This window comes from Podarcis melisellensis, assembly GCF_964234715.1.
Source record: "Podarcis melisellensis genome assembly, chromosome: 4".
Lineage (NCBI taxonomy): Eukaryota > Metazoa > Chordata > Lepidosauria > Squamata > Lacertidae > Podarcis > Podarcis melisellensis.
In genome coordinates this window covers 22,093,429-22,113,137 of record NC_138531.1, presented here as the reverse complement: position 1 = coordinate 22,113,137, position 19,709 = coordinate 22,093,429, and the positions used below count along the sequence as shown (strand labels likewise).

Sequence of the window (19,709 nt, the reverse complement as noted above, 5' to 3'; positions counted from 1 at the left end):
GAAATTGTAGTCAATAAAGACAGGGGGGGAAATGCATCAATTTTATATTTAAGGAATATTTAACCATTAATGGATATCAAAGGAAAAGGGAATTTTAATCATCTCTCCATTCAGTCTCAGTTGGGTAAATCATATCTAAGAGATTTGCATAAATATAAACCATCAAAGACTTTTCATCTTCAAAGGGGGTTTCAAGACCCTATAAGCTTTGTACTGTAATCATCGCAGGTCACAACCCTGCAGGAATAAGGCTGCTATGGCAACATAAAAAACTAATGCTTAAGGCTTAGCATAATATTCTGACTAATAGAAAGGAAACTCATTTTAAAAGCTGGCAGCCTATTTACCAGAAGCTGGATTAGAGGTGTTATTTCCTCTTTTAGCTCCCCCTCCAACTTCACCCCTCCCCAAAAGAAAGGGAAATCTAATCACCGAAATCTTTAAAAAGCTTCCAACCAATTTGCAGTAACTTTACATTAAGCCCAAAATAAACCATACCTTGCTGCAATGCTGGGGTTTTTTTTGGAGGGTGAATCCTCACTGTGTGTGTGTGTGTGTGTGTGTGTGTGTGTGTGCCTGTGGTGTCGTCATTGCTGCCACAGTTGCCTGTCAAACCTTTCCACAGGCTGGTGTGCAACAGAATATATATAAGGAATTAAGAGAGAGCCTGCCATTCAAATGTATGGCGTGAAATGCAAAGGAATTGCAAGAGGGGTGGGGAAGACACTTGCAGCCCGGTCCTACCCATGTTTACGTGGCAGTAAGCCCCATTGTGTTCAGCTGGGCTTACTCCCAAGGAAAGGTGCACAAAATCACAGCACGACAATAATAAAACAAAGCCAACATATGCTTTTGTCTGGCCTTGATAATTAAAACAAAATAAAACAATTTAGCAGGTATGGTTAATTTTAAGTTGGCAACAATTTTGTGTGCTAAGCCATTGAAAAATAAAAAACACACCCATCTGTTTGTTTGTTTATTTAAATCTTTCTTTTTAATGCATTTTATTTTGCAACTTGCAAGGGAGAGTTTTTAATCAAGCAATGTTTGCCCCCCATTACCTCCAATTTTTTAATTTTTTTTTTAGCACCAAATACAAAAGGCAACTAGTTGAGAAGTTTCAATTAATTTTTTTCAAAAGGAGACGATTAAATGTTTCCGGCCTGGTAAAGTGTTCATTTCAGTGAGAGGGGGTAGAGGAAAAAAGGGGGAGGGGGAAAAAACAAAGCTCTGGGAGGGGATGAAGTAGCAGGCCTTAGCAATGCTTTCAATTCCAGTGCACACCCGATAGTGTGTGGGGAAGAATGCCCACTGTTCAGGATTTGTGGGAGAATTGTCCCATGACAAAGGAGCCAGAGTTACGCTTGTTATAGTCCAATAAGCCATGCCAGTCAAACAAGTACCCATACTAGGGACAAAAGGGAAGCAGGAGATTCTCACACAAAAGAAAACAAGTAAGCCCATCTTTTAGTTGTGCATCAGCCTCCAGGTTTTATGCTTCACATAAATAAAAATGAAGGGGAAAAAATAAACAGCAAAAAAAGAGCTTTCCATTTCACTAGCCACTTAAAACAAAGCCAAAAATATCACTGAACTTGATCGGTCTCCCTAGACAGAAGACTTTAACAGAGGTAGGGGAAGTGTCGAAAGGTTGACGCTGGTTTATTTCCAGAAGGGAAAACGGTTGGAAATTTAAAAAATCAGAGATGAGGAAATGTGGAGGAGCATGTTCCTCTTAGCATGAATTAGAAAGAAAGCCTGAAGTTCTCACATCAAGGTAAAACATATTGGGTAACACCAAAGGCCTTCGCTGGAATGGCAAGATGAATATTCATAACCACCAAACTACAGAAGTGTTAGTCCGCTGTACAAAATCAACAAAGAGGCCTTGTGGATCTTCCTTAGTAAAAGATTGTGCCACTTTGGAGATAGCGTTACTGAAAACAGAACTATTCTTTTTGGATGTTTCTACGTAGCTGGACTTCAGTTTTCCCAGCCTCTGAAAAAGGTTGTGTTTCCTGCCCCCCACTAACATGTAATGAATTTAACAGCCGTCGATGGTAGTTCAATGTTACCTATAACGTCTTGGGTATGCAAAAACAGCCAAGAGCCTCATGGAACCTTAAAGGCTAATAGATAAGTTTAGGGTTAGATGTGGAACTAGTTAGGATAGAAACTACCAGATTTGTCTAGTTTTGTTTTTCTTTATAGACCGTCTATGGATCTCTCCCTCAGTGTTCCACAAACCATGAAAACAGGATAAATAAGCCTTACGACTTTAGTGGTATTTTTCAGAAATAATGGTATCACTAAATAAAACTTATCCCTCCTTAACAATTTGAACAATTATGGCATAATTAGGCCCATTTCAAAGTTTTCTTAAGTAATTTGACATGCCAACCATTTACATTTCAGGTTTTTATAGGCTGAAAAGTCAGTCATGAAACGCAAGCACACCTGTCAGCAATTAAAAAGGAAGAAATAGAGAACTGGACAGGAAATAATATCTGTGCTAATTAAAAACACTAGTTAAAAGCTTCCTGTTTGTTCTTCTGGTTGCCCTAAGGAGTGACCTTTACTTTTTGTCTCCACCATAATTTTTTCATATGTTGCTAAAATGTTTACTCCATCTACTTATGGTTTCCAACTTCCAGGGCATGTACGCTATACGTTTACATGACAGTCAGTGAGGTTTTACTACAATGAAAAAAACTTACTAAAACATTTTTACTTTGCCTTAATGGCAGCACAGCTTATTAAAGCAGTATGCTAGCCAGTTAATTCTACTTAAAAATTAAAACGTTTCACACACGTTCTGCATGTAATTTCAATCTACACCTCTTATCCTGAAATGGTTGATCTTTGAAATATGGGCCAAATTTGCTTAATATATGCAAGAGGCTTCTAGGATTAATTGATTAATTGCTTCTAGGAGTGATTTGATTGAATAGTTGATTGATTGATTGATTAATGTTTACTAATAAGCAGATGATGGTAAGGATGAATTCAAGTAGTACTGTGACTAGAGATATTTCTTACTTGCCTCATGAGCTAAATCCACAAGTCCCAAAGTCTCTTCCTTCTAAACAAAGTAGCAAAGATCTTAATCTAATGCTGAGATAGTGACGAATCCCAATTTACTCACCCATCTTATTTCTTCGACACTTTCAGTTTTTGGAAGCATCAGACTTGTAGGGAGAACCTTGGATTGCAAAATGACCTTTATATCTTCTTCAGCAAGACCACTGGATACCGAATTGATCCTAACACACTTCTCAGTCCGACCAAACTCAAATTCTTCAAGTGCTTTCACACTAGTCGTTCTTGCTTCTGCCTAGAGTTGAGAGGGGATAAAAAGTAAAAAGAACTCTTAATTTCACATTCTACTGTACATTTATTGCAGTTTTCTGAATCTTGAGCATCTTTTAAATAATAATGAAAAGCCATTAAACTGATTCAGCGTGTTATGATTTTAATAGACCCAATGTTTTTAACATTCCATTTCTAAGTCATCATTACTAATTTTGTGGGGAAATATATACAATTACATGACTGGAAAGAATCTAATATATACTCTGCTAACAGCACAATCCTCTGTATTTCTTCTCGGAAGTGGTCCTATTTAGTTCAATGGAACTTACTTCCAGGTAAGCATGCACAGGATTGTGGTCTGAGTTGTGTCCAAAAGGGAAAACTTAAATGTCAACATTAAGAGAATATTTCCTCCAGTATACTTTCTTGTAAATACTAGCAATATCACTATTTGTATTTATTTATGCATTTTGTTGTATACACCCTCCTAACCTGCCCATACATGGACTTCTCTCCTTCTTTCCATTAACTTATAACAGAAACGTTGAAGGAAGAGCAGGATAATTAAAGGAGTAAAAAATCTCCCACAAAGGGCACACATACATTCTGCTTTTACTGAAGCAATTTAAAATAAACAAATCCAAACATATATGCTCAAACTGACACCCACAGAAGAAAACGTGGAAGAAAAAGTAAGCGCATCTGAACAATGTTTTCCTTCTGAATAATTGAGCAGTTGCTGAAATAAAACATTTTTATTGGGCCAGAGACAGAAATTCAGACAGACTGAAAGCAAGAAAGTGCCTGGACTCTCGACTTCCTGCCAATTTCAGTTTCAAAACACAAATTCCTTCAACTTGGCAACAGCCCTTAGCAAATTCTCATTGTCAAAATGAACACTTATCAAAAGCAATTTCATTTGTGAAGAGTTTTTTATAGTACTAATAAAACTTTAAAGCTTCTGACTGATGAATGTTTTAAAGAAAGGGCATGGGGGGGGGAGAGAATGGATAATGGTGTTAACAATATGCAGCCATTTGCCCCCCAAAATACTTATCAAGGAAACAGGCAAACGAAAGGGAGGAGGGAGGGAAATCATCAAAGTTAGTATCCAGAGCAAAGCCAGTCAGCGAGACAACACAAAACATTAGATTTAAACCAGACGGATACCAATCCGACCTTGGGAGTAGAGGCAGAAGAGGCTGCAAAATGTGGTCCGAGTTAAACAGTGTGAGGAAACAGTAGCTTACAGTTGTCAGGACCGATCAGGATAAGGTCTCCAAGACCAGTTTAAGACAGCTGTATGGTGCACTGATTTACGAGACTAATAATTAGGATAAGTTTAGACAGAAGAAACCAATGGCCCCTCACCCGGTTAGTGTGACAGAGGGAGAAAGTTAATGACACTCAAAACAATCATCAGCTTGGAGCTACCACCCCTATATCCCCAAACACTGGCTTTAATATGTGTCTATCAGATGGATAGAGAATGGTAGTGCTTGTACATAGAATTAGGAGTGCAGCTCATTACAACATACTATGGCTGGGAGATGGCTCCCTTTGCTTTAAAAAACCCAGCAGCGGGGTTTCTTCCAATAAGAAAAAGCAGCACTTTGTGATTTAACACTCAAATAACCCTCCCTCCAAAAAATCTTATTATGAGATTGCTTCTCATTTGCACCGAACATTACGTGACATCTTATTTGGCATAAGATTAGCCACCTATCCTCCTCCTGAGACAAAGTATGCTCCGAAGGATAAAACATGCCCTATTTTACTTTGCTAAAAAAGCAAAATGAAACAAGAAGCCAATGTGGTTTGATCACAAGTGGCGCTGAGCCCCCAAATGATATTTTTACAGGTGGATTTTCACAGTCTTTCTAGTGGTACCTCTGCCAAGTCTGGGACAATTCGTTTCTGCCACTGCAGTCCCCTGGGACATAGCCCACACTCTTTAGGAGTGTCCTGGTCCTCTGGAATGGCTTTTTTTGGAGATGTGCAGGGGGAAAGCAAGACATTTTGCTGCTTGAGTCAAAAGTGGGAGTAGACTAGGCCATGAGGCCTGCACAACTCTGTTCTCAGACTGAGGAGAGCAGAAAGAGGGCTTAAAAGGAACAATGAGACGGCTGCCGCCTGAGGCATTCGCCTCACTCTGTCTAATGGTAGAGCTGGACCTAGTCATCTTTCCACTTTGGATCCAAACTATTTAAAATATTTTTAATTTTAATTAAAAAGCATGTTGCCCAATTAATTGAGGGCAATTCAAAGTTTAATGGAAACAATTAACAACTAAACGCTGCAGCCCTACCAATCTGCTACGCAGAAAGAATAGTTTTATATCGGGAAACATTTGATGATCAATTATTTTGGGCCCCCAGCAGCAGTCAGAAGAATACAGCTCAGACCCAGGTTTACTGCCTTAGTAGAACTACGGCCTCAGTCTGCTGTTGTGAGTAATTTTCATAAACCAAATATGTACATCCTCTGCTACATACCTCAAAATAACCAGCCAGCAATCACATTACTCTCCTACTCCATATTTCAGAAGAAAAATGTGTTACTGTGAGAGATTATACGCTCTTGCCATCTGTTGGGTGGATAATAGATTTTCATAGAAACATTATATTTTAGCTCTGTCCATTTAAAGAAAATTATTATTCCTTAGCAACAAGTCCCACTATCACTTTATCAGATGCAACTTTATGTGATTTACAAAATGTTTTTAAGCTCTAACCATAAGATTACACTGCTTCACAAGTTTGAGGATTTCAAAAGCTCCAGGTATGTTCAGCCTACATTCCTGTTTGTTATCTCCCCCTATAGATCACTCTGTATGGAGCGACTCATATGAAATGAACTTGAGAAATTCCATAGGGGGAGGTTTGAGGCTAGATCCTTCCATGTGTCATGGCTCCAAAAACTACTTGGTCATTGGTCTTCCATTGTAAACCTGAATTGGAACTGACTTTCCACACCATCAGGAGTTTTGAATCCCCCCTGCCCAACGTGTACATTCTAAGGTGCTTTGTCCATACAAGTGTTGAGGTTTAGCTGCTGTGGACGAGGGTGATTTGAAGCTCTTTGCCTGATTTACCAATGTGGTGAACATCTTTTCATGGTCCTGCTAAAATTTTTGAAATTATCTCTGCTGTTTCTTTCTATTTAAGTGAAGAAGAGGTATAGCACTATAACACGACAATACTATTTTTTTTGTATTATGGTGTTACAGTGCCTAATAGTAATAGTAATTTATTTCTATGCCACCCATTTGGCTGGGTTTCCCAGTCATAAGCATGCGATAAAACAACAACAACAAGAATTAGGGAAAGTTTCTGATCACTGCCATCATCATCATCATCATCATCATCATCATTATTATTATTATTACCCCGCCCATCTGGCTAGGTTTCCCCAGCCACTCTGGGCAGCTCCCAATACAATATTAAAAACACAATAAAACATCAAACATTAAAAACTTTCATAAACAGGGCTGCCTTCATATGTTTTCTGAAAGTCAGGTAGTTATATATTTCCTTGACATCAGATGGGAGGGCATTCCACAGGGCGGCCGCCACTACTGAAAAGGCCCTCTGCCTGGTTCTGCCATCTTAGCAATATAGTTAAAGGTGGTTAACAATTTTTTTTGTATAAATCATTTCAAAAATATAACACCATGGGTGAGATTGAATTATTATTATTAATTAAATGTATATGCTGCCAATTGTCAAAAGGCCGCAGAGTAGATTACAAAACGGAACACAAATGTCAATATGTAACAGAATATCTATGCAGTATCAAAATCAAAACAGTTATATAAGTACAATTACAATAACGAGAAATGCATAATAAAAGACATTCTCATAATAGCATCGTCATCAAAAAATATAGGAGAAGAAAATCAGCAGCAGCAGCCAGCGTAACAGGGTTTTTCTTCAATTTTCCTGCATAACCGCAAAAAATGGTTTGGAGGGGTTGTGGAACACCCCAGAACAGCATGCAGGGGGAGAATATGACTAAATTGTTTGAATGACAAGCTGAAAAACTTATGCTGATGGAACAATTGCCACACTGAATTTTCCCCTATAGATTTATGGTGTAATAGCTATACCTCTCTCCCTCCCTCTCCCTCTCTCTCTCTCTCGGCCATTTTAGTGCTATTTAAACAATTGATTAAAAAATAATGAACAAGTTCATAAAGAGAAACCCTCTGGAACAGGGTGCTGTGTTTTAATAGGGTCATTTTCTTGGCAGGTCACTTTCCTGCATCAAATTGCTCTTTAAAAAAAGATGGCAGATCAGTGCAAGAGGCATCTATACCTGCAGACATTGTGCTGCTCTTCCATTCTTAAAAAAGATGAGAGTTTCGGCATTCTGAAAAAAGTTGGAAGAACCATGTGGAAAACGCAAGACACACGCAGGTGTCTCGTATGAAAAGAGAGTTAATGAAAGAATGATGGTTCTGCATTTATTGATGACACAATTCTGCTGCCAAAGTTTATGCTACTGTTTTATTGGGTATATTTTCTGAATTATTGTACCTCGGGTTAATAACTTAATTCGTTCTGGAGTTCTGTTCTTAACCTGAAACTGTTCTTAACCTGAAGCACCACTTTAGCTAATGGGGCCTCCCGCTGCCGCCGCAGCACGATTTCTATTCTCATCCTGAAGCAAAGTTCTTAACCCGAGGTACTATTTCTGGGTTAGCGGAGTCTGGAACCTGAAGCATATGTAACCTGAAGCGTCTGTAACCCGAGGTACCACTGTATAATTTTTGTTGCAATGTACTTTTTCCTGATTTTATGTTATGTTTATTGCTTATGCTTTTAAAATTTTGCAAACCACTTAGAGGCTCATAAATGAATAACAGTAATAGTATTAGTAGCAGTACAGAGGTACCTCGGTTAAGTACTTAATTCGTTCCGGGGGACTGTACTTAACCTGAAACTGTTCTTAACCTGAAGCACCAACTGTAAGAACCAACTGTTCTTAACCTGAAGGGGCCTCCTACTGCTGCCACGCCGCCGGAGCACAATTTCTGTTCTCATCCTGAAGCAAAGTTCTTAACCCGAGGTACTATTTCTGGGTTAGCAGAGTCTGTAACCTGAAGCGTCTGTAACCCGAGGTACCACTGTAGTAAGAATAAATTCCATACTAAACACTCCCTATGGATGCACCCTTTAATATAAAGATATTTGAAACTCTCAGCTAAAAACAGGACAGGAGTAGCCAACCTGATGCCTTCAATTCCTATCAAACCTGATGGTCAGGGATGATGGGAGTTACAGTCTGGAGGGCACCATGTTTACTAATCTGGATAAGAAAATGTGCTCATCAACTGCTTCATTGTCAGAACATTGCTTAGAGTAGAGTGGTCTTCAGCATCTGTCACTGTAGGGAGTATAACTGAAGCAACCTTCATAGAATGCTAATAGTGAGGACTGCATCTTTCCCAACCCCCTCAAAGACACCAGAGGAAAATATTCCAATGCCTGTACTGTATAGCTACAGTCTATTTTTCCAGTCAGGGGGAAATGCAGAATATACTCTAAGGCAGGGATTCTCAAGCTTCTTTCTCTAGGCCACACTTTCAGAATAAAAATTTGCGCATGCCACACCAATTTTTCATACATTTTGCAAAAATGTATAAATCTTGTGGGAAAATTGAAATGGAAGAAGCAAAGGTTAAACAATGCATGATTAAATGGGCACTTTCTTGTGTGTGTTATACAATACAGATATAAGAGTGGGAACATATATGGAGTAAGGGGCTAAAATTTAAATTGTTTTACAATCTTAAAGATAATTTTTGTAAAACGATGTATCGGTCTTTAAGTCCTGAGAAACTATTCAGGAATTTGCTGGAAATGTTTGCTGGAAATGCCAAGAACATGAAGGGACTTTTTATCATGCTTGGTCGACATGTAAAAAAGGCTAAAAAATATTGGATACAAATACCTAATTGATACAGCAGATTTTAAAGGTTAATACAGTTGTACCTTGGTTCTCGAATTTAATCCGTTCCGGGACTCCGTCCGACTCCTGAAACGGTTCAAAAACCAAGGTGTGGCTTCCGATTGGCTGCAGGAGCTTCCTGCAGCTGATCAGAAGCTGCAGAAGCCATGTCAGACATTCAGCTTCTAAAAAAAGTTCACAAACCAGGACACTCACTTCTGGGTTTGTGATATTTGGTAGCCAATTTGTTTGACAACTAAGGCGTTCGACCACCAAGGTACCACTGTATTCAACTGAAGGCAGGGTTAATGGGCATACAGTTAGAAAAGGACTATGGAAGATTACTCCAGTACATGACTATAGTGCCAACACCGCAACATGCACAAAAAATGGAAAGATACAGCCCTACCCACTACAGAAGAATGGCTGATAAAATTATTGGATCTGGCTGAGGTGCCAAAGTTAACATGTTTAATTAGAGAAAAATCATTACTGACATTTGTCAAGGACTGGAAATTTATCATGGACGTTTTGCGTGTGAGAGAAAATGAACAGGCAATATCAGGATTTGAAGACTGAACATAGAATGGTTGGATTTTAACGGATGAATATTACGTGCCACTCCAGAACAGAGAGCTGGAAGTCCTTTTACTTTTTTTTACTCTTTTCAAATTTTCTTTACTTTCTCCTTTCTCCCCCTCCTTTTCTTGCTGTATCTTCTTTCTGACTTTGTTCTTTTATAGGCTAAGTAGTTCTTTTATCTTAGTACAGTGGTACCTCAACTTACGCGCACCTCTGGTTAGAAATCCTTCGGGATACGCACACGGCAAACCCGGAAGTATTTTTCCAGGTTTTGCCGTGCGCGCATGCGCAGAACAGGCACCTCCAGTTGTGAAAACCTTGGGATCTGACTGGAGCTCTGGAATGGATCCCATCTGCAACCGGAGGTACCACTGTATATTATATAAAATATATTTTGTAATGGGTTTGTATAGCTATGAATAAGTATCAATAAATAAATTAAAAAGGATACACTGGAAAACAAAAATAAACAACTCCTAGCAGTGCTTGAGAAATAACACAGAACACAACTACTTTATAATATATGATCATGGGATCTCAAGAAAGTATAAAACCATGCAGCTACATAATAACATTAATCCTTCCCAAAATATAATTATAAGTGAGCCTCTTACATATGTACCTTTAGTATGCATACAAGCTGAATAAGAGGTGTGAGCTTGCATTTGTCGGGTAGTCTCATTTATATTAGGTCTAATCTGAGACAATATGTCATGAAGAATTGTAAAAGAATTGCCTATGCTCTTGAAGAGAGGCATAGATACTGTTTCTGGTTCTATATAATTTCTTAAAAATAAAAAAAGCCTAGACTATTACTCTACTACACTGAAATGTTTAAATGCTTCTTTGCTTGTCTTTCAGTCTTTCTTCCACACTTGCATACCCTCCAACATGTCTCCAGTGAAAATAGGGATGTCAATTATTATTATTATTATTATTATTATTATTATTATTATTATTATTATCCCACCCATGTGACTGGGTTGCTGCAGCCACTGTGGGCAGCTTCCAACATATATAAAAACGTAAAAAGAAGAAGAAGAAAGAGAAACATTAGAAAACTTCCCTATGCAGGGCAGCCTTCAAAGATCTAAAGGTTGTATATAGTTACTTATCTCCTTGGCTTAGGGGTCACATAACTCCATACCCTCCAACATTTCTCCAATGAAAATAGGACACCCTGAAGAAAAGCGGAAAATTCTGGGATCAAATTAGAAACTGGGACTGCTTCTGTTAATCCAGGACTATCCCTGGGAAATAGGGATGCTTGCAGATTCTGCCTTTGCCATCTTTTGCTGATACAGCAGTGTCTCGCCACGCTCTTTGAGAACCACTGATCTAAGGCCTATTGATACTCTGGCTTAGAAGACACTTGTAGCTGCCTTATACATGTGTTGCTTCTTCTCCCACCACTTCCCAGCTCCTCCTCGCCCAGTCCACTGCTGGGGACAGCTGCTTTGCAGTATGCATTGTAACTCTGATGATGATTTGAGCAGCTGCAGTGTTTTGCATTGTGTTGGATCCTAAATATGTAGGCCTTGATTCGGAGCACATTTACAAAGCAAAGTCAGTGGGGCTTATTTCCCAGTAAATGTGTTTAGGATTAGGACGCCAGGAATGAACTGCTAGAAAACCGAGAGAAGTTCTTAACACAAAGGCTTTTTGAGTTTGCTCACAAGCATGCGACTGGAAGGACAAGCCTCTCAGCGCAGCAAGAAAATAACCCTGAGTTCTTTGCACAAAGGGTGAAACACAGGTGTAAACGATAAAAAAAACAAAAACATTTCCTTCTAATTTTTACAGTTGCCAAGCTTTTGTGTCAACTTGTGTGTTATTTATTTTCCACTTACTGTATTTACAGGATTCCATTTCTATCCCTCTCTTATTCCCTGATGAAACCCATCACAGTCAACATGGAGTTTATGGTCTTCCATCCGGGCACTGAACAGTCCAGACCCAGATCTGCTTAGCTTCAGCAAAGAGGCCTTACCGCACTATTTAAGACCATTCTATTAAACTTAAGACTAAGTGCGACGCAATGGAGCAATTTAAAATTTGCCTATACTTAAATGAATCCATGTATACAAAAGAACAATGATCTTTCCCCTTTAAAAGACTGAAGAAGTAACAGGAAATTCTAGTAGCGCATCTTGTAGGACCATTATTACAAAGGCAACGAAGGAATTGCTAAATGAGAGCTTCAGCTTTTGCTAAAGTTACCCAGGAGATTCTGATTTTTCCAGTGGCTTGCTTGCATACAAAACCGGCCAAATAGAGAAAAGCATGTTGTACAGACAGAGAGCTCTTACTGCAATAAGACACTATGAGCATTATCTTATCCACACACAAGTTTCGGGTTTAAACCAGAATCAATGAAACCAGAGCTTTTTATACTCAGAGCTTAATCTGAAAAATGTTGCCTGCCTCCCATTCTATAGTCAATTAAGAACTCTTACCAGGACAGTTAAAATATATTTTATAGTTAGAAGAACTGTAAATTCTCCAAACAGCTTCATAGTGCTTCATCTAGCAGGTCAAATGACTGCAAGTTTAATTAATTGGGATGAGCCTATGAAAATCATCATCCTGGTTCCATACTCTATAAATGTGGAGATTGATGGCAAAGAAAATGTGAAGTATGCACATTCATCAGCACAGTGTTTACTTATAATCTGTTTGAGGGGATCCTTAAAATGCAAATTTATACCAATAATCATATTAATTCCCTCATTTTAATACCTAACTCTGAATTGATGAGAAGCTTGGGTGCCCTGTGAGGTCTGTTACTAAATGGGGGGGAAACGCTGTGATTTTGGCCACATCGGCACTGCTGATAAATCAAGCATCGCTACAACGAACAGACACTGAAATTAAAAAAGAGAATATGCGTGCAGTTGGTTCAACTGGCATCCATTAAAGTTAATAACTAATCATCTTCACAAGTTACCAGCTCTGAATTATCAAATCTGCAAAGAAAACAACATCCGTCCACTTTTACACTCCAGTGGAAGAGGTGGTCCCTCGCAGCGGGGCAGCAGAGACTCGCCATCTGGAGAATAAATCGAGTGTGAAGTACAGTATAGCTTGGGACCAAGCTCCGTGGCAGCAGCTCAGCAGTTAGTTCATTAGTTCCAAACTTCTAGGGATTAGAGTAGTCTCAATTCTACTGTCGGATAGGATAAGACAGAATGCAAGATTGGGGGGAAGTAAGTGACAACTAAGACAGAGCCCCTTAGACTCATTTATAAAACTATAAAGGATAAACAACCCTAAACAAATGCCAGCAATGCACAAATGCATTATTACAAAGTCCAAATGTCTGAATTAGCATTTTGTAAAAATAAAACAAAACAGCAATGTAGTATGAGAGAACGGGTGTAGAACTGTAAAGGGAAATACAAACCATAACCGTCATAAAGAAATGACTTGATAAAGATGTCTTTATTGAGAATTGTTTTCTGGACTTGGAACAAAAGGAGTATAGTTTCGTTTTCTGCTCTTGGATATATCACCCCAATACTTATGATTTGCCCCGCCTCACAGATGCTACAACAAAAAAGTGCCTTTATAAATACACCTTTATGTATTTGAATTGTCTTGTCACAGGTGCTTTTCCTTCTCAACTAGAGTCTTTTTTTTTTACTATATAAAATCAAGTTGCAGGGGGAAATCCAAAAGACCATTCTATTCTTCTATTGCTGTGTAGCGAAAATGAGAGAAGACACGCATGTGCAAATGAACGAAGAACAATGTTGGTCTGCGCCATGTGGCTTTTGCAAGGCTGAACGCAATAAGCACCATAAAGCCCTGGACAAATTAAAAGTGCTAAAAATAATAAAGCAACGTGGATTTAAAATCTAATTTTGTTGGGGTACTTAAGGACCAATTGCTGTACAAAGCACCACCCCAAGACTGGTTAATTACAGTACCTTTCAATTCATGTAATGTTAAAAATCTGATCTAGTACTGTGGCAAGCAGATTGTAGCTTCTGCCTGATAGTTAAGGGTAACTCCATATATTTCACATGGCAGTAGAAAATTAATTACTGTAGTCACAGCCAGAGTTAGCTGTTTTGTGACAGTACTGACATGATAAAACATGCAATTATGATTTAATGTTAGTCCCCTGTAGTGGTTTGTTTATGCAGCCTGACATTGCTGATGCTTTTGTCTCTTGTCTGTACCGGGTGCCACCATACCCTGGGCTTCAGTTTTCCTTTGTCAAAGTCAGCCTACATATTTCCTAAGGAGGGTCATTACTCTGGCAGGATTAGTTTGTGCCAAAGAGAGAGAACTTGGAACTTCTTTTCCAAGCTGTTCCCCTTCCCCAGAAATGCCAGTGTTGAAACAGGCTAGGCCGGGTCATTTTGTTTCAGGTTTTCAGCTGAGGGTTCAACCAGGACAGATAATCAGTATTACTGTCAAAAGATGCTAAACAGAGGGGAGAATCAATGAGGAACAATTTTTTCTGGAAAAATGTAGCGAAACAGAGTTTGTGATGGCTATTTCCTATTCTCCCTGTTATTCCAAACTGGAGACCTTGCCCCAATGTAGTTTGTGTGTGTGTGTGTGTGTGTGTGTGTGTGTGTGTGTGTATTTCTCATTATTCCTCCAAACAATTGAATTACAGTGGAACCTCAGGTTACAGATGCTTCAGGTTACAGACACTTCAGGTTACAGACTCTGCAAACCCAGAAATAGTACCTTGGGTTAAGAACTTTGCTTCAGGATGAGAACAGAAATTGTGAGACGGTGTCATGGTGTCAGCAGGAGGCCCCATTAGCTAAAGTGGTGCCTCAGGTTAAGAACAGTTTCAGGTTAAGTACGGAGCTCCAGAATGAATTAAGTTCTTAACCCGAGGTACCACTGTACAATTTGTTAAGGGATTCAATATTATCACTTGTGGGTTGAATTGGGACAAAGGATTTTTATTTTTTTTAAATCACACTACAGGTGTTAATTGGCTTACCAATGACAAGATTGTGTTATAAAACAATTTGCTCTTTTGTGAATGGCGTTGTTAATAACATAATTATACTTGTCTGTACTTTTCTGCATTCCCTTTCCTTCTAACACCACTGTTTAGAAGCCCCCCCCCGAGCAGAGGAAGGGGTGTGTGGTGGGTGCGGGCCGCCCCAGGTGTCACCATTGAGGGGGTGACAAAATGCCAGGCAGCACTCACTGCGGGGCTTGCAGCACGCCAGAGCCATCCATTTCTCCTGGGAGTGACGCGGTGGCTTGGGCGCGCGCAGGCTCTGTGCTGTCCAAACGGTCTGCCCGCTTCCTCCCCCCCAGCTGTCTATGTTCTGTCCACAACTGCACCTTTGCCACGGAATAGTTTAGTAGTAATAAACATTGTCGAATGAACAGACACCAGCAAGGAAAAGCAATGGCACAGATCCAGTTTTGGTCACATATAAGAACAGGTGCCCCCAAACAAGGATGCATATTCTTATACATTTAAAAAGACCTACAAACTGCTTAACATTAGAAATACCAAAGTATGTACAAGGGGGAAAAAATACACCACATTTCCACACTATAATAATTTCACACATTCAGAGATTAGAAGTGCGCTTGACCAACAAAACCCCCTGTAATCAGAAAAGTAGCCAGCATGTACCAAAAATAGTATTATTGAATGAAGAATGTTCCAATTAGTAGGTGCCGCCACAGTAAAGGCCCTGCTAATTCAAATCCAAAGGAAGAAACTCGGGGCAACACTTTTGAGTTCTTGCCAAACAACCATACGCTGCAAATACTTTAGTTTGAATGCTGCTGTTAAATAATCTCTGTTCAAGTTCACATGCCTCCTCATCCCTTTGTGCGATGTTGTCAATGTGTGTTTTCCCTAGCTCCAGGGCCATCTCACCCATAAGGCCAGGTAAGGCAGTCGCCTCGGGTAGCAGGTGGGAAGGGCAGCAGATCCAGACTCCAAGGAGCATGCGGTTTCCTACCTCCTGCTCTGCAGCTGCTGTGGGATATGTCTTGTTTCCTCACAAGTCTACGGCTAAATGGCAGAAGTGCACAACATTGGCTCATGCGCCCATCTTTTCCCTTCCCCATATAATGTCCGCCTTTTAAAAAAATCATGAACTGCCTGACTGTTCACTTGTTCATCTATGTGCGTATCTCCTTATAAAGAAAACATTTATATATATATATATAAAGTGCATTTTTTTCCTGTTGACAGAGTCAACTACCGTATTTTTCGCACCATAGGACGCACTTTTTCCCCTCCAAAAATGAAGGGGAAATGTGTGTGCGTCCTATGGTGTGAATGCAGGCTTTCGCTGAAGGCTGGAGAGTGAGAGGGGTCGGTGCGCACCGACCCCTCACGCTCTCCAGGCTTCGCACACCTCTCCGCAAGCAGCGGGAGCCCAGCGCTGGGCTCCCGCTGCTTGGGGAGAGTTGCCAGCATGCTGAAGTCTGCGCGCGCTGAGCTCAGCGCGCCCAGGCTTCGCGGACCTCTCCGCAAGGAGCGGGAGCGCTCCCGCTGCTTGCGGAGAGTTGCCAGCATGCCGAAGCCTGCGCGCGCTGAGCTCAGCGCGCCCAGGCTTAGCGGACCTCTCCACAAGCAGCGGGAGTGCTCCCACGGCTTGCAGAGAGCTGCCTGTTTAGGGGCTGGGGTCGGGGGAAGCTCGAGTTTCCCCCGCCCCAGCCCCGCGCCTGGGGGGGAAATAATTTCCCCCCCTTTATTTCCCCCCCAAAAAACTGGGTGCGCCCTATGGTCCGGTGCGCCCTATGGTGCGAAAAATACGGTAATCTTCACTATGTATAGCTAGGTTCTCTTTCAAACTTTCAGGACTGCTTCCCCCGCCAGGTCAATCCTGGAGAGGAAAAGAGACTTTTAGACTTCATTTTTAAAGGGGCCATTCCAAAAGTGGCTCCACTTCGCTAAACATCTTACCTTATGTCTTCTTCTCTCAATTTGGTTCAACTCATTCAATTTGAAAATTGCTTTCCCACAGAAAATAATAATAATAATAATAATCCTGAAGTGAATTACAGCAACGTACAATATTGTTATAGGTTTCGTTTGGGCAGGAGAGACCCCAATAAATTAAGGAATCTCAGAATCTAGCTAATATCTGGGGATAGGAAGGGAAAGTGTAGAACTGTGCTGGACAAGGAATCCCTGGCAAACCAGCCTAGCTGGGTTATTTAAGAGCAAAGCCATTAGCCCATCAAAGGAAGGGTCTCAGGAATGTGAAAAACAGGGGTTGCCAACTGACAGGGAGGGTTGGGACATGACAGGAAAAAGCGCCATTTTACAGGAGGGTTGGGTTTTGGGGGAGAGGTGTGCTGGGAAGAGGAAGGAGAACAAAGGTCAGACTTGCATAAGTTGCTGTGCAGGTCAGAACTCCACACAGGGGCTAGAAGTCAGGACCATCTTGGCTGCTGGCCGGAGAGGCTACAGCCGAGAGACCGGGAGCCATGCCTGACTGCTACTTTAGACCCAAGCTTGCTGAAGCTACGAGAGGGGCAACAAGACGCACTCTTGGGGTATAACGTTCTGCACCCCCTCCACTGCAGACTTGCAGGTGTAAATGTGAGTTACTGAACCATGTTTCTTAAAGAAACTAGGCTCCATTTTGCTTCAGTCTTCCCCACAGAAGCAAAACCCAGGGTGAATGCCCAGAACCCCTGGGATTTCAGGTCGCTTGTGGAGATTGGGATAGCCTGTAATAATATATACATAGTAAAAAAAATCCTAAGAAGCCCAAACATACTGAATGTGTTTATCTACAAAAGCCCACCTAATGACAGAAAAATATCATGACTTCCATCCCGTTTCTACTTGATCTTAACCAGACTTGGGGCAACCCAATGAACCTAGGAGCAACTTATAAAGGCCTCTCACTAAATATATTTAAAGCACTTTAACAGTCATGGCTTTTCCCAAAGAATCCTGAGAACTGTAGTCTATCCGTCAAAGAGCTAAAGGTAAAGGGACCCCTGGCCATTAGGTCCAGTCGTGGCCAACTCTGGGGTTGCGGCGCTCATCTCGCTTTATTGGCCGAGGGAGCTGGCGTACAGCTTCTGGGTCATGTGGCCAGCATGACTAAGCCGCTTCTGGCGAACCAGAGCAGTGCACGGAAACGCCGTTTACCTTCCCGCTGGGGCGGTACCTATCTATCTACTTGCACTTTGACATGCTTTCAAACTGCTAGGTTGGCAGGAGTCAAGGAGCTACAGTACCCTTAAAGAAAAGAAAAGAAAAGTCCCCATGATTCTTTGGAGATAGCCCATGTGGTTTTAAAGGCATGGTGTGGCTGTAGCCCAACCCTGGAGAACTCAGTTTCTGTTCTGTGGGTAAAAACCTGCAGCAGAACCATATGAGTTAATCTGCTATCAGTGAAGAACCCAACCCTGTACCTCTTCACCCTTATTCATTTTCACATTGCAGCGAAACGTGATAAATACGCTTCCTAGGAAACGTTCCTTTCAAAAGGGAAGTGTGCTTCTGGGACACTCAAGCAAAGATCTTCCCACTCTTGAGCACTGCTGTGTGCTCTGAAGTTTGGCAGTAATGTGTAACAGAAGAAGAAACAGAGTCAGCAAAAATATACCCTGACTCTTTCTCTCCCTGCCTTTCTCAGTTTCTTGCTTGAGCTGTTAACTTTCAAAGAGATCTGCATTTATTGGATAGCCTTTAAAATCAGGTGGAAAATGTAACCTTCCCCCACAAATAAATGCTTCATACCATTTCTGACCCCGGGACCCCCAGGAAGAAGAAAACATTTCTGAATGTTTTCAGAAAGGTCCAGTTTGAAAGAGGGCAGAATGGTCTTTGAAGGATGCCAGTCAGTGCTGACATCAGAACTTGCAATTATCTTATGCAGATGTGCAAAAATTTCAAATGGCTCATATCAATTATGAAGAGATATCAGGAAGAGGCATCATCGCTTCCTCCAGAAGCTCTTGTCTAAGTGCCTGTGACAACAGTGTCTCACACCAAATGTAAACAAACTGTGAAAATGACTCTATGAATTGAACACTGTATGTACTTTTTTTGTTACACAAGAATTTTTTTAAAATAAAAACTAATTAAAAGAAAAGCATACTGAGTGTCCAAAGTCTTCTAAATGCATGCACACAAAAGTTATTTTTTGCTAGCTCTGTTCATTCAGTAAAACTCTCATCGATTGCTGTGAACTGTTTTGACCAGACCAGCGTTTTGGTCTGGTGAAGAACTTCCCTATTTGGGTGAATTCTCTTGATTGTTTCTTGCAAACATTTCATGTGGTCAGTCCTTTTCCCTATCCAAATTGAAAATGCTTTCTTTTTCCAGGGTGTTTGTTTTGCTGCCTATAGTTGAACTTCCAAGAAGCAGGGTGGGTTCAGTGCACTGAAACCAAACCATAAATCTCAGACAGCAGACCCTCCAAATGTCCCTGTTTTCCAGTGACAGTCCCAGATTTACAGAAGCCATTCTGGTTTCTGATTTGATCCCAGAATGTCCTGTTTTTCCTTAGGACATCCCTAATTTCATTGGAGTAATGTTGGAGGGTATGGAAGAGGACGTTCCCCAGGGCTTTTTATCAGCCAGAACTCGCCGGAACTCAGGTGGGCAGCATTGCCATTCTAAGAGAATGACGGAAGCGTTCATTGTGAGTTTCAGCATCTCTTTTTCTGGAAAAATAGCAATAGACATTCCTATTTTCATTGGAGAAATGTTGGAAGTATGAGAGAGCAATATGAAAATGTGCAGGCACGCAGCACCCTCAGTGCAGTTACACCAACTCTGCAAGCTGAGGGTGAACTCTTATGAAAACACTAAGCTTTTTCTGTTAAGGAAGCTAAACAGGAAAGGAATGAGCTTTGCACAGATTAACCCTGCCAGCATCAGCACTCATCAA

The 19,709-nt window shown here is 40.7% G+C and overlaps 1 protein-coding gene across 3 annotated transcripts in view; it reads right to left on the bottom strand.

Moving 5' to 3' along the window:
* The window catches only part of CLYBL (citramalyl-CoA lyase), a 183,172-nt gene that overhangs the window by 25,797 nt on the left and 137,666 nt on the right, over positions 1-19,709 (bottom strand). For all 3 annotated transcript variants that reach the window (XM_081908259.1, XM_081908260.1, XM_081908261.1), the window contains exon 3: positions 3,146-3,334. In XM_081908259.1, the coding sequence (XP_081764385.1) occupies positions 3,146-3,334 (189 nt within the window). The remainder of the gene's footprint in view (positions 1-3,145; positions 3,335-19,709) is intronic.